The following is a 14,469-nucleotide window of genomic DNA, read 5'->3' as shown; positions in this document are numbered from 1 at the left end:
CTAGGTAACATAGGTAAGATAACAAAGAATAAGGCATAGTAATAAGGCATAATGCCTTGAAGAAACTTAAAACTTATTTAGACAATCAGGAATTAAACATGTGGAAGAAATTTAGAGTAAAAATCAACTGTTAAACTGTTGAATTTAATAAGAGTTCAAAGAAGAGAGAAGTCCAAATCAGAGAAAGAGATTGAGGGCAACTTCCAAAGCAACAATAATTAGTTTTCCTAGTAATTGGTTGCCTGTGATAGAAAATTCCTCAACATCAGATCTCAGCACTATAAACAAAAATCATGTATATAGCTCTTAGTATCATGTACGATACCCTATTGGAAACAAATATTATGGTTGCATAATTAATGGTCACACATGTATGAGATATATAAAATGATAATAAAACATAAAGCACTTTAGAAGAAACTAGCCATTTGATTGCCCCAGTTGCTTCATGTTAAGCCAATTTCTCCACCTTGTGCCCAATAGTGTTTACTCTAAAGCAAGTGAAGGCAAATCTCTTAAGACTAGTTCATCTTCTAAGGTAGAAGAAGTGCCCTAGTAGGCAGTTTTCAAATGCAACACTGACAAAATCCTTCCCCCATTAAGGACTACTGACCCAGAGAGGCCAGCTCCACTGCTCAGACACAGAATGAGCTGGGACAGCACAATCTTAGCCAGGCTTTTTCTCTTGTCCTTGGGTTCCCTCTTCAGCACCCACACTAAGGTGCTCCCTGACCAGGTAAAGTCCAGCTCAGTGTGGGAGACACTGATTCCGGGCCAGACCGTTGTCTGTTGGTGCCCAAGCTGGAGGAACTCAGCATTTGTTCTGCTAAAGAGAATATTTTGCAATAGCAGGCTCATTGGTTCCCGGACCAACTTGAAATTGACAAGACCAAATCCTTTAGTCAGACAATAAGGAACAAAGTTTGTTCCTAGATGCCTCTGAGTATGTCTGCCTCCAGCCATGCACGTCCTGGAGGTCCCACAACTTTCCTCTTTGGGTTTGGATAAGCCAATTTACAGTTCACAGTTCATTTTGGCAATTTCACTACAGAGTCTGAGGGGTGTGAGTAACCAGAAACAATGACTGCACACATGAAGTTTCCATCAACATTATTAGAAGGGAACTTTTCCATCTTACACTTTAAACTAGCACATACTGTGGGTAAATCTAGGGGACATTACACTAAATGAAACAAGCCAGACCCAGAAAGATAAACATTACAGGGTCTCACATCTATGTGGAATCTAAAAAGTCAAACTCGAAGAAACAGAGAATAGAAGGGTGGCTACCAGTGGTCAGGAGTTTGGGGAAATGGGAAGATGCTGGTCAAAGACACAGACTTGCAGTTGTCAGACGGGTAGGTTTGGACACCTAATGTACAGCGTGATGATGGTTTAATAATAATGTATTGTGTAGTTAAAATTCGCTGAGTGAGTAGATCTGGAGTATTCTTACCAAGCACACCAAAAGGTGACTAGCTATGTGAGTGATGGATATGTTAAATAGCATGATGATGGTAATCATAACATCAAAATATCTCATTGTATACCGTAAAATTATATACAGTTAAATAAAAATTATACTTCATTCCATTTTACCCCAATAAAACTGAAAATAGATAAACTAGCATGTAACAAAAAGAAAAGTGAAGTCATGTTTTACCAAATTTTTTGTCTTTAAAAAAATCTTTTAAAGCTAATTTTTTTATTTCTTGAAAGAAGGAAGATCATCCATTTTTTTATTTCTTAAAAGAAGGGAAAAGATCATTTCTTCTACTAAATATATACTTTCCATATAATAACACAATTTTAATTTTAGCTTGATATGTGCAGCTGAATCAGTATGGCTGTTTAACTACCATATTCCCAAGTTTGGTAAAAATCAGTCATTTTTACATCAAGTCTGTCACCTGGTATACATTCTACTCCAGAAATTCTGTATAAACAGCCAGTCTAGTTTGCATATATCCCTGGGCGTGGAGGCCATCAGGGAATGAAGGGAAGGCTGAACTATAGTTTGTGGGGAAGGAGAATTCTGAAAAGTTCAGGAATTGGGTCTGTGGAGACTCTCCCTTCTGAGTAAATGCTTATCTTTGTGACAGGAAGAGGAGTATATGGGTGTTTATGGGTGTGTCTGTGTGGGTCCAAGGAAGATCAATCCAACAGTAAGAAAGTCCCTTCCTCCCTCTCCTTCTCCCTAGGATGGGCTTTGTGGAAACTGGACAGTGAGAGAGCAAATTATGCTCTAGGTCTGAAGCTGCTGCTTCCTGGTTTTCTAGCAAAAAAAAATTCACATTCATCATTCTATGTATAAATACTGTAAATATCTATTCTTATATCTCCCTGAATGTAGTGCTAATGAAAGGGAAGACCGATCATCAAGGGTGAATTATTTAATACAATAATGTTTTAATAGCTGAGAAGAGACACAAATAGTGGAGATGCCTGTGGCTAATGGATTTCCCTGATAGGAGATAAAAGGATGATTACACAGCAGAGCAAGTGAAGAACTGGTGCATTAATGACAATTTACAGGTCAGCTCACTTACAGGAGTGATTTAAAATGTACCATCTGTTTTCTAACTGTAGGTAGATAACTGCGATTCCACAGTCAATGGCTCTTCGTTAAGAATTGTTACTCGTCTTTCTGAGTCTAGTTAGCTTTTTCCCATAATATTTTACCAACTGGCCCCCCAGATTGTTCCTAAATAAAATAGTTTCTATTAATGGATTAATAGCAATCAATCCTGCTTTCATTCAGCCTTTCTCTGCCAGTTTAGAGTGTTGAGCCCAGAGGTCCTTAATTCACATCTATGGTGTGGACTGAATGAACTTCTCTCTAATCCATCTTCCCTGGTCTACTTATGTACCATCCTTGAGAGAACTGAGGTAATAGTCACCCAATTAACTTCCTGTGCCCTGTGGTTCAAGTCAGGAACCTTCAGTCGAGGAAGGTTGCACCATGAATCATTCTTATCGAGTCCTGTACCCCATTTTTCTCTCTTATTTTTCCTCTTTCTTCTTGCTCCTGCCTGCCTGCCCTCCAGTCCCCCATCTCCATGCAGCCCCACCCCCCATACCTTCTCCTTCTATCACATGGGCAGAAAAGGGAAGCCCCGCTTTGGCTACCCCCATCATTGCTCTGTGTAATGAACAGACAGCAGAGGGTGAGGACCCAGTGGGAGGGCTTTGGAACTGCACTTCTGGGTTCAGATCCCGGCTCTGATACTTTCAAGGCTATGGTGACCTTGTCCAAGTTATTTATACTTAGTGCTGTGCTGCGCCACTATTACCTCATAGGAAAATGGGGTTAATAATAAGACGCACCTCAAGGGTTGCTGTAAGGATTCAGTCCTTCGCCAGGCACGAAGCATTTAAAGCAGTGTCTGCACAATCAGCATTGCTGCTGTAGTCACAGGAGACAGTGGGAGGGAGACCAGGCTAAGGATCCTTTCTTGGGTCTGTGAGCTAAGTAGGGATTTGATGTAATTTGTCTAAATGAAGTTAGAAGGATGGAAAGAAAACATAGACACACTTTTCCTACCTGTGTGTTGTAGTCGTCCCCTAATTGACACACATGAGTTGAGCACTAACTACTAGGTGAGCGGTTCTCAAAGTGTGAGCCCCAACTCAGTGGCTGCAGCAGCAGCACCTGGGGCCTTGTTAGAAATGCAAATTGTTACCACCCTGCCTCACCCTCTCAGGCTTTCCAAGTCAGAACCTCTGAGAGTGGGGCCCATCAATCTATGTTTTAATAAGCCCTCTTGTTGCTGAAGTTTGAAAACCACTGCCCTAGATGTAGCACATAGTCACCCTGCTAGGCACAGGGCATGTGAATAAAGTGGTATTCTGACCTTCAGGAGCACCCAGTCTCCTGGCAGCAGCCAGGGATTCTGCACTGGAAATAAATTTTGGAAAGCCGTTCATGCAGAAATCAATGAAAACAATTCTCCCATATCACTTCATTCAGAGCTGTTGACTTAATTTATCTGAATATTTGGTCCATTTTACTTCACATTCTCTGCCCTCAGTCATCACCTCACATTGCTTCACAAGAGAGGGCATAGCCAAGTTGGCATTTGGGAGGAGGGTTTGGACAGAATTCCTGAAGAAGTAATGCTTGAACCGAGTCTTGGAAAACACTAGAACTTTTCCAGTTGTAAGCAGGGGAAGGACATTCCAGAGAGAGGAGTGATACTTGTGAATTTGTGAGGGGCAGGCATGCACACGGACCTCACCTTTCAAAACGCAGCCATCTGACAGGAGGGGTCTCGTGTTTTGTCCACTATTGTCACCCCCATGCCTGGAACCTGCCCCTGGCTCGCAGGAAGCACTCAGTCACCACTGGGATGATTAAGCACAAAGATCCTCAGTTCACATGTACTGAATTTTTGTGAGTCATTTCTGCCCACACCAACCTCATGGTAATTTTTTTGCTTTAAAGTCCTACATATTTGAAGTCCTTGCAACAAAGTCCTGCAAGAAAGGAGCCAGTGACTGGATTGTTTATTTAATGGGCAGTATCTTAAAGCACAGGCTGGCAGGGGGAGACATGCTCCCTCTAAATCTGCCGAAGTAGCTGAGTGAAGCCCCAAGCACTTGCTTCCTACAGGGTTATTCTGAACCTGCGGGCTATACCTGCAAATTGTTGATGCTCCTTACAATAAATACGTTGTTCCTTACAATAGAAACCACAACATTATTTTATCTTTAAAACACAAAGAACCAAATATCCCTGGCAGCATATTTCCTTCTGCTTTAAAGTCAGTTCTGCATCTAAAATGATTGGGTCTTATGCTTTTCTAGTCTTGTTTTCATAAGCTGCCCTGTGCCAGATGCTTGCTGTTCTGTCTTATGGATGCCAGGGCATACTTCATAGCTTCAGAACTTCCCTAAGGGTCCTTCTGCATCTTCACACTGACCGTAGCGACAGGTCTAGTGGCTGATTCAAAAGAAAGAACTTATGCCAAATTAGACTCCAGTGCTAAGGTTTCCCTGCTTCCAGAGCCACTTCTAAGGGAGCCATCCTGTGGGGTTTCCTCCCCAGCTTCTCTGCCGTACCTCGTCTGGCTTCTTGTACCCCATTAATTATATCCCTGATTAGATGGCTTCCATCTCTGATCGGACCGGGCCTCCCAGGAAGGCTGCTCTCGCCCGTGTTCCAGAGATCACAGGGCTTCGAGAGGACAGAGGGACCTCAGAGATCATAGACAACCTTTTCCTCAACCCATAGGCTTGTACCACTATCTTCTAGGAAGAAGAGTTTTCCAAATATTGAATATGCCAATGTTTATGATGGGAACGACAGAGGAATTAAAATGCATAATATTTTTAAAAACCAAAGTTGAAGGCCGGGTGTGGTGGTTCACACCTATAATCCTAGCACTCTGAGAGGCTGAGGTGGGATTGCTTGAGCTCAGCAGTTCAAGACCAGCCTGAGCAAGAGCAAGACCCCAATCTCTACTAAAAATAGAAAAACTATCTGGGCATTGTGGTGGTTGCCTATAGTCACAGTACTTGGGAGGCTGAAACAGGAGGATTAATTGAACCCAGGAGTTTGAGGTTGCTGCGAGTGAGGCTGATGCCACGGCACTCTACCCAGGGTAACAGAGGGAGACTAGTAGTTTGACATGGGTATTCATTTAAAAATTTTTTAAACATATTAATAAAGTTGAGATAGAAAGAGGATCCAGGGATAAGTGAGATCACTCATGGGATTCCAGGCAGGATTTGTCACCTTTTACATGAAGATTTAACGATGAATCCCGCTGCCTTTCTTGAAGCAATGTAAACCTTATGAATAGAGCACTGAAATGAACATTTTTGAATTTGAAAACTTTGTTTTTGAAAGTTTAGTTTTCTATTCATCCAATGCCTCGATTTTTCTGTTTATATATATATATATATTTTTTTTTTTTTTTAATCCTTGCCCCAGGAACATCCTTAGGGTTAATAATTGTGAAGAGCATATATTTGTTAAATACTAAGTGATTCAAAGTCATAGTTGCTATAAGACCGGGTATAATTATTAGCTTGTACTATTTGCTTTTGCATAAAAAGAAACATCTCACAACCACATGACATTTAACATATCTGGAATCCTGCCTCTGTTGTTTCTGGGTTTCACTTTTTCTGCCTGATCCCCTTCATGGAGTTTATACTGGTTACAATTCTCCCATATCACTTCATGCAGAGCTATTGACTTAATTTATTTGAATATTTGATTTGTTTTATTTGACATTCTCTGCCTTCAGTCATCAGCACCTCAATGTCCTTCCACAAAAATTATTTTCCAAAAGATATTTCCAAGTTCAGCTAAACTTAGGTAAACATAAAAATTGAGGTTTGCTCTGTAGGGGAAAGATATAAGTTCCAAGGGCCAGGGAGAGAATTATTGATGATTTGGGGGAATTTGGTTGCAAAAGGGACTCGTAAAAGAGAGAATCATCTATAGAATAGGGCATTGTTTGTCCAGAGAGGTTTGAATACCAGAGGGGATTTTGAAAGACATTATAAAGTTAGTAGGAAGACTTAGTGATTCATGGTGATTGAGGCTAACATGAATGTATTACTTACTGTATGCTCAGATAAAGGCTCTTGTGCTGCAGGAAATAAAATCTTTATGAAGCAGAGATTGCAATTGTTAGCAAAGAAAGAAACAAAAAAATGAGGAAGGAGAAAAATAGGAATTACGAGCAGTGCTATGCCCTATACATTTAGGAGAGGTATATTGATGTTTTAAGTTTTATGCTTCAGGATTTCACCTTTGCTAGACCATGTGGAAGATTAAGTGATCTGAGACTCACTATCTTTGTCTTGAAGGAGTAGGAAGGTTAGAAACTAGTTCATTTAAACAAATAAAAATATTACCTTGATCAGAGACTGAGCCATATTTGTTTATTTTAGGTATCTACAGACAGATGAAATAAAAATTATATAAACCATGATTGCAGATGAAATATCATGCCCTATGATTATATCAGGGGTACCAAAATATATATATATACATATTTTAAGAGATCTTGTTGGAAGTAAAATCAATCATTACCCAAAAGTGTAATAATTACAGGTAAAACATGTGTGAGTAGCATGTCTAGGTGTACTTGACCAGTAATGATACCTTCTATTGAACTTGGAAATTAATACATAGGTAATATCTTCTAAAATGTGTATACATTTTTGGGTACCCTCTGTAGATAGCATGAACACAGAATGAGTTTATAGTTCAGAAATGTATTTAATAAGCAGTTCGCAAACATTATTATTGTAATGTTAGTCTCTCAATAAAAATTATATATTCAAATACTCAGCAGGTTGTTTTGTGCATTCAATTTAGAAAATTCAAAGTAGGGGCGGCACCTGTGGTTCAAAGGGGTAGAGTGCCGGCCCCATGTGCCGGAGGTGGTGGGTTCAAAACCCAGCCCCGGCCAAAAACTGCAAAAAAAATAAAAAGAAAAAAAACTTAAAAGAAAAAAGAAAATTCAAAGTAACTCCTCTTGCTCTTTGTAGATAGCTACCAAATTTGAGAGAATGGATTAATACAAAAGAATTCACTTGTGGCATTGTTCAATTAGCACCAATATTTGATAACTGATTCAAAGTAATTCTAACACCTGTTTTCTTGTTTTGCAGCTTGGCTCATCCTCTACTGTGCCTTTTACATCTATTTTTTCTCAGCTTTTTATGACTGTCGTGGTTCCTCTCATTATTGGACAGGTATGGTCTCCAGTTCTATCTGATCTTCTTTTTATAGGTCAAATTATGAAATCTTATATAAAATTAGGGCAATTGAGAAAGTATTTTCAAAAGGAGGAAACAATGAAATGGAAATATATGACTGTGAAAACACAAGGTTTCACCAATCACAGTACTCTCATCTTTTTAATTTTTAAATTAGTATTAATCTGCTTTGTGATTAGCTATATATAGGTACCCCTGCAGATAATCTTGATTTTTTAAATTTATTATCTTTCATTTGTAGCTACATAGCTACCTTGAAAACATCTAGCAAATCATTACCTAACTTTGCAACTTCTGATGAGGTCTCAGTGTTTGTGACCATTGTTGGGAACAAGGATCTGTCTTTTATTAGCTTCTTCTTAGACCCTTCCAACAACAGTTACATTTGTAATCATGTAACTGATGAAATAAACATTTAATCCTATTGCCTCTTACAACTGGATCTTAGAAAATTTAAAGTTTCCTTTTTCATTTTTATTCAATTGTACTAATACAAGTTCTTCTATTTTAACTTCTTATAACAAGTCACTAGTAAGCATATAATTTAATGATTAGCATACAAACTTTAAAACAAGAGTTTCTTTGTTTTGTTTTCTTTAAAATGGTAGGATGCCTCAGAAACGGCGTATCGAATTTAACGTACAACTAAAATGAGTCTTGAGAAAGCAGTGTGTTAGATGATAGTTAAGCACAGACGTTAGTTTAAGAGCTACTAGATTCAGTTTGCCTTTTATTAGCTATGTGACTATGGGCAAGTTATTTAATCCTCCTAGTTCTAGAATCATGATGTATTAAATATTATGATAATGGTATCTGTCTTCAAGAGTTTTTGTGAGGATTAAATGAATTATTCATGCATATAAAGTTCTTGTCACAGAGCCTGACACAGGTAAATGCTATATACCATCAACATCACCATCATCATTAAATTCCCTGAAAATACTCAACTGGAAGCTGCTCTTTGAAATATTGACTATAAAAATACAAGAATAGACATGTACTATTTACATGCAGTCTTGAGCCAGATTCTCTGAGCAACAGACTCTTGAGACAGGGGTTTCTGTGTAGCAAGTGTCCTGGGGAGTAACCTTGGGATGAGCCCCTTTAGGGGAGTGAAGAAGGTAGGATGGATATGATACAGTCCCAGCAGAGGCCTCAGTAGATCCCTGGGGAGCTTTGGAGCCAGCGTGACCCCTTGGAGTTGTCCTGCCTTAGATCAGAGCATCTGGTCTCTACCCTCCTGCACTGACCAGTCATTAGATGCTGGTTTCCCTCCTACCCACCGTGAGGGGTGTGACCTTGGGGTAGTCAGCTTTCTTCCGCTGAGGGCAAGTACCAAAGAGAAATTGAACTGAAATCTTTGATTCGACCAACTCTCCCTACAGCTGTGGGTATAAGCACCTCCTTCCCAAAGAGATGAGTCTGGGTGGTACACCACAGCATCACTACATGCTTGTTGTCTTTTTTTTTTTTAATTTTATACATAGAAAAGGAACCAAATTTAATACAAACATAAAAAGTGAGGATTTTAAAACATTCAGAAACTACCATGTAATTAAATAGAAAATGATGTTTAAAAAAACAAGTCTACCACAGTGCTGATCACATGACAGGGACTCTGAAAGAGTATTACATCCCTGATACCTCCCGAACCACTGCCAGGGTTTCTACCTTCAGCCTCGCTGGCTTTTCTCAGTTGCTTCCCTGTTCTTTTTGTTTAGAATATCTTTCTGGCTGAGCACAGTGGTTCACACTTATATTCCTAGCACTCTGGGAGACCAAAGCGGGAGTATCGCCTGAGCTCACAAGTTTGAGACCAGCCTGAGCAAGAGTGACACCCCATCTCTACTAAAAATAGACAAACTAGCTGGGTGTCAGGGCAGGCACCTGCAGTCTCAGCTACTCAGGAGGCTGAGGCAAGAGGATCACTTGAGCCTGAGTTTGAGGTTGCTGTGAGCTATGATGCCACAATACTCTACCCAAGGCAACAGAGTAAGAGTGTCTCAAAAAAATACAGAAAGAAAGAATGTCTTTCTGCCCCCTCACCCTCATCAGCTCCTTTCTCATTTGACTCTTTGAGTCATACCTTCTTTGAATCAGATATCTGATGTATATTTCCCTGGTTACTCTTCATTACAGCACCTCATTTGACTTCTTTCTTGGCCCTTCTCACAATTTGCACTTATGTTTTGTTTGCTTGTTAACTATTAATTTCTACCATTAAACTCTAAGTTTCTCTGGTGCAGGAACCCTATTTGTTCTGCTTACCATTACATTCCCAGACCATGGGCACCTGATAATTAGGTGTGAGAGAGTGAGTGACAGCTCTGAGACCAGTAAGGGATATACTTTGTCTTAAAGAGGTCTGCCCCAATCTGCCTGTTTCTTTTATCTCTGCAGTTTAAGCTGTGGATAGCATTAATTTAAATCTATACTTATTTTCTTGATTCTGAAAATAATTTTATATAACTTCAGGCTTACACATTCTCCTCTTATATCTTGGAAATGTCCTTATTAATAATAAATGCTTGGCTTAAAACATTTGGACAAAAAAATTGTGTTTAAATAATTCAATTTTTTATGTAGAGGATTTTATAATTCATGTAATTCAAAAATACTTACCAGATAGAATGATGATTTGTTGGTTTGCTTACCCTTTGTGTGCTCAGAAGTATTCAGTAAATTGTAAAGTAATGAAGGTGGTGAGAAAATAGTATGGGGAGTTTTTTGTTTTTGTTTTTGAAGTTCCTACCATAGTCCTTTAATGGCTTTTCAGTGAGGGAATCTATAAACCTGCATCTACCTGGCCCTCTTCTTATATTCCTGTCTTAGGAATTAATGTTCACTACTCACAGTCTCCGCATCTAGAAACCACCAAACAGCCTTGCCTCCTCCCTCTCCTTACTTTCCTCCATCCAGGCAGTCACTAAATGCCTCCGTTTCTGCCTCAGAAGTCTTTCCTCTGCAGCCCCGTTCACACTGTTGGAGAGGGAAACATCGTCATCATCTCATCTTGGTTACTGCACCTCCTGAATCTGTCTCTCTGCTGTGAGCGTCTTCCAATTCCCATCCAATGCCTTTGCTGCCCCCAGAGTAGTCCTTAAAAACAAATCAGATCAGGCAGCGCCTGTGGCTCAGTGGGTAGGGCACCGGCCCCATATACCAAGGGTGGCAGGTTCGAACCCAGCCCTGACCAAACTGCAACAAAAAAATAGCTGGGCGTTGTGGGGGGGGTGCCTGTAGTCCCAGCTACTCGGGAGCCTGAGGCAAGGGAATTGCCTAAGGCCAGAAGTTCAAAGTTGCTATGAGCTGTGTGACACCACGGCACTCTACCAAGGGCAATAGAGTGAGACTCTGTCTCTACAAAAAAAAAAAAAAAAAAAAACAAATCAGATCATGTCAGTCCTCTCTTTAAAAACTTCTCTGTGATTCCATGCTGCCAGTTCCTTGCACAGCCCCCAAATCCTTCACTGTTTGGCCCAACCTGCTTCTCCAGTGTCACCTCCCCGTCCCCTGCTCATGGGTTTCCCTTTTTCTGTGCTGTGTACTCATCACCATCCCGCGCCTGACCCAGCCCCTTCACTGCTCCGTGCCCATGATCTTACTGTGGCCATCTTTTCTGGCAGCAAACTCTACTCACTCCTGAAGACTCAGTACAAAGAGCCCCTCCAACGTGGAGACTGCCTGCTCTGACAACGCTGGCCGAAACTAAATCCCACTTTTCCCATATTTGATTCATAATATTTATCAGGAGCAGTTATAATTTATCTGTGAGCTTTCTAAAAGCAGAGTCTATATGTTCTTCACTTTCCTATCTTCCTGCTTATAGTGAACACTCAATACATGTTTGTTTACTGAGTCTCTTATCCCACCCTAAGTAGTAGTCCCCATAGGTTACTATTTACAGGTGTAGTTATTACTAATACCAAACTCAACAGTACAGGATAAGCTGTATGAAAAGATTGACTGAAGAAAACTTTGAATTTGCCCTCAGGGATCCCCCAGCAGTCATTGTTCCTAGATCTCCATTTGTTCAGGGTAATCATTTTAGGTCTGTATATAGCAGATACACAATAACAAGGGCTTTTTCTTTCTTAGTGATTACCTGAAAAGCAAATGTGAAAATAATATATATCTTTTTTAAAGATACTAGTTCAAGGAAAAATAAATGATTCACAATTTTCTGTGAAAGAAAAGCCATATTTTCAACCACCTTCCTTGGCTTCAGACTTTGGTGAAGGGTGCTGTACGTCGCCCGTGGCACATGGACGTGAGGGGTACAGCTGCACATGTGGGCAGGATGTGCTATACAAGCTCGGCTGCACGTCCTCAGGTACTCCAGTGCCATGCAGGAGGACGAGCATCTCCACAGGCAGGAATTTCCAGGGCAAGCAGCTGCCTCAGCCACCTTTTCCTATGATCATTCCCTTTCAGGGCATCTACACCTAAATTTGCATGGATTGTGTAGGGCACAAGGGCACATGTTTCAAAGAAATGTGCTCACTTTATAGGCATTTGATTTGAATATTTATTGTAAACTGTTTTGACAGGAGGAAGTAAAGTGTATTAAAGAAGGGATTCTTTTTTCTAATTTACACAAAACTGCTACAGGGCTAGCCACAAGCCTGGGTGACCTTGATGGTCAACCCCAGGAGTCCACTTGTTGGCCCCCTCCTCACATTGTAGGATCACACCCTTTATTCAGTCATCTTCAACCTCATCAAGACCCTGGTCAGTTGGCCCTCCTGCTTTCTGTCAGTCACCATCCTCGTGACTTTACTTCCTTTCTTACCCAGATTCCATAGGCTGTCATTATAATCCCTCCTTTGCAAATATTGTCAATTTCTTCACCCATTTCTCTCTCTTTTTTTTGTTTTTGTTTTTGTTTTTATCCAGACAGATTCTCACTTTGTCACCCCATGGTTGAGTGCTGGCCGTGGTATCACAGCTCACAGCAACCTCAAACTCTTGGTTTCAAGCGATTCTCTTGTCTCAGCCTCCCAAGTACCTGGGACTACAGGTGCCTGCCACAATGCCCAGCTATTTTTTTGTTGCTTTTGTTTTGTTTTTTAGCAGGCCCGGGCTGGGTTCGAACCCAGCAGCCCCGGTGCATGTGACCGGCACCCTAACCACTGAGCTACAGTCACTGAGCCCCATTTCTCCTTTTATTGTACTTGCTCTGGAAGGCTCAGTCATGGTTGGACCCAGCTCACATTCTATAACCCATCTTTAGCCTCATTCCCTGGAAAAACTCAGCTTCTTTCCTTCACTCTGTCTCCACTTTACTTCCTTCACAAAGGCCTGGTCAGAGAGCAGTACACATTGATCTTCCCTTGTTTTAAATACATGACCCCAAATTTGAAATGCCATTCAACTGCTCCCACTACAATTCCTTATAGTGTTTTTTCCCTCCTCTTTGAAAGGATTGTTTCATCTTATCTTCTATCTTCGAGTCCCTTGCACCTCCCCGCACTTCCCCACTTGCCCATTGCACTTACGTCTCTCTGACTTTACTTCTATTTCTCAAACATGTCAGGATGATTCCCACCTTAGGACCTTTGTACTGACCATTCCTTCTGCTTGGAACACCTTGCCGCCTTTCACGCCTCAGAAAGACCTTTCCCACCCCTCCTCCAGTGGCTACACTGTGGCCAGGCAGCCACTATCATATCATCCAGTTTAAACTGCTTAATATGTGTCATTATTTTGCTTCTGGTTTATTTATGTTTATCTCTCAAACTAGAATGTAAATGCCATAAGAGCAAGGATCTTCTCGGCTTAGTTTATCTCTACATTTATTTTTAATCTATTGATTCTCCTAAACCACGTGATGTGATCTTTGAGGACCTTGCTGGAAGTGTTCACATGTACTAGTTCGGAGAAAACAGATGCCAGGCAAGGCAGGCTAGCTTCTACATTGGAAGCAGGAGTGCTGAATTATGAAAATAATCATTTCTAAAGATCGTTACGTGCATCTTTTCAAATAAGATTTGATTATTACCTATTAAACAGTGGGAACTGGAGGGAGAAGAACAGACGAGCAAATGTGAGCTGAAAATACTTTCCTTAATCTTTTAGTGGTGATAAAACTTCATCATTCTATTTTTGGTTTATGTTTCTGAGAATAAATTTTATTTTTATGTGTTTTCCCCCATGTAATACTTCTTTTTGGTTGAAATCATTATTGACTGACTCTGACCGGGTGTGAGGTCTGGTTTGGCTTTCGTCACTACTTGGCTGGCCACACAACTTCTAGGCCTCATCTCCCTCATTTGTACAACAAGGGGTTTTGTACTTTCCAGCCCACAGGTTCTGTGACTAAAGATAAGATTAGTCTTTCTGCAGATGGTTAGGACATTGCTGCTTCTGTCAATTTTAGAAAGAAAGAAAATTTGGACCATTGTAATATCTCCTCTCCTCTTCTGACAAGCCCTTTCAGTACATCTAAGTGCTGTGACAAATACATATACTTATGCATTATATTTATAAGTGATTTACAAATAACAAAATAGAATTTCTACCACTTTTCATTGTTTTCTCTCACCTTGGATATTTTTCAAATCAGCACACCAAAACTCACATTTTTCTTTATAAGTTTTAACAAAAAAGTGTATCTATACATTTCCATTCATGCATTCTCTGGTCTTTCCATTGGTGATTTGTTTAGTTTAAGATTGGCCTTTTCTACTGGTCTTCCCCACTAAAGTTGACGGCTGTGTTATTAACACC

The 14,469-nt window shown here is 40.3% G+C and overlaps 1 protein-coding gene across 1 annotated transcript in view; it reads left to right on the top strand.

The window, feature by feature from the left end:
* Window positions 1-14,469, top strand: part of SLC10A7 (solute carrier family 10 member 7) — a 333,888-nt gene that overhangs the window by 265,996 nt on the left and 53,423 nt on the right. Inside the window, exon 7 of the mRNA XM_053582250.1 lies at window positions 7,633-7,716. Within this exon, the coding sequence (XP_053438225.1) occupies window positions 7,633-7,716 (84 nt within the window). The remainder of the gene's footprint in view (window positions 1-7,632; window positions 7,717-14,469) is intronic.

This window comes from Nycticebus coucang, chromosome 1 (genome assembly GCF_027406575.1).
Source record: "Nycticebus coucang isolate mNycCou1 chromosome 1, mNycCou1.pri, whole genome shotgun sequence".
NCBI lineage: Eukaryota > Metazoa > Chordata > Mammalia > Primates > Lorisidae > Nycticebus > Nycticebus coucang.
Note: the sequence above shows the minus strand (reverse complement) of the source record. Positions and strands in the feature narration are given on the sequence as shown.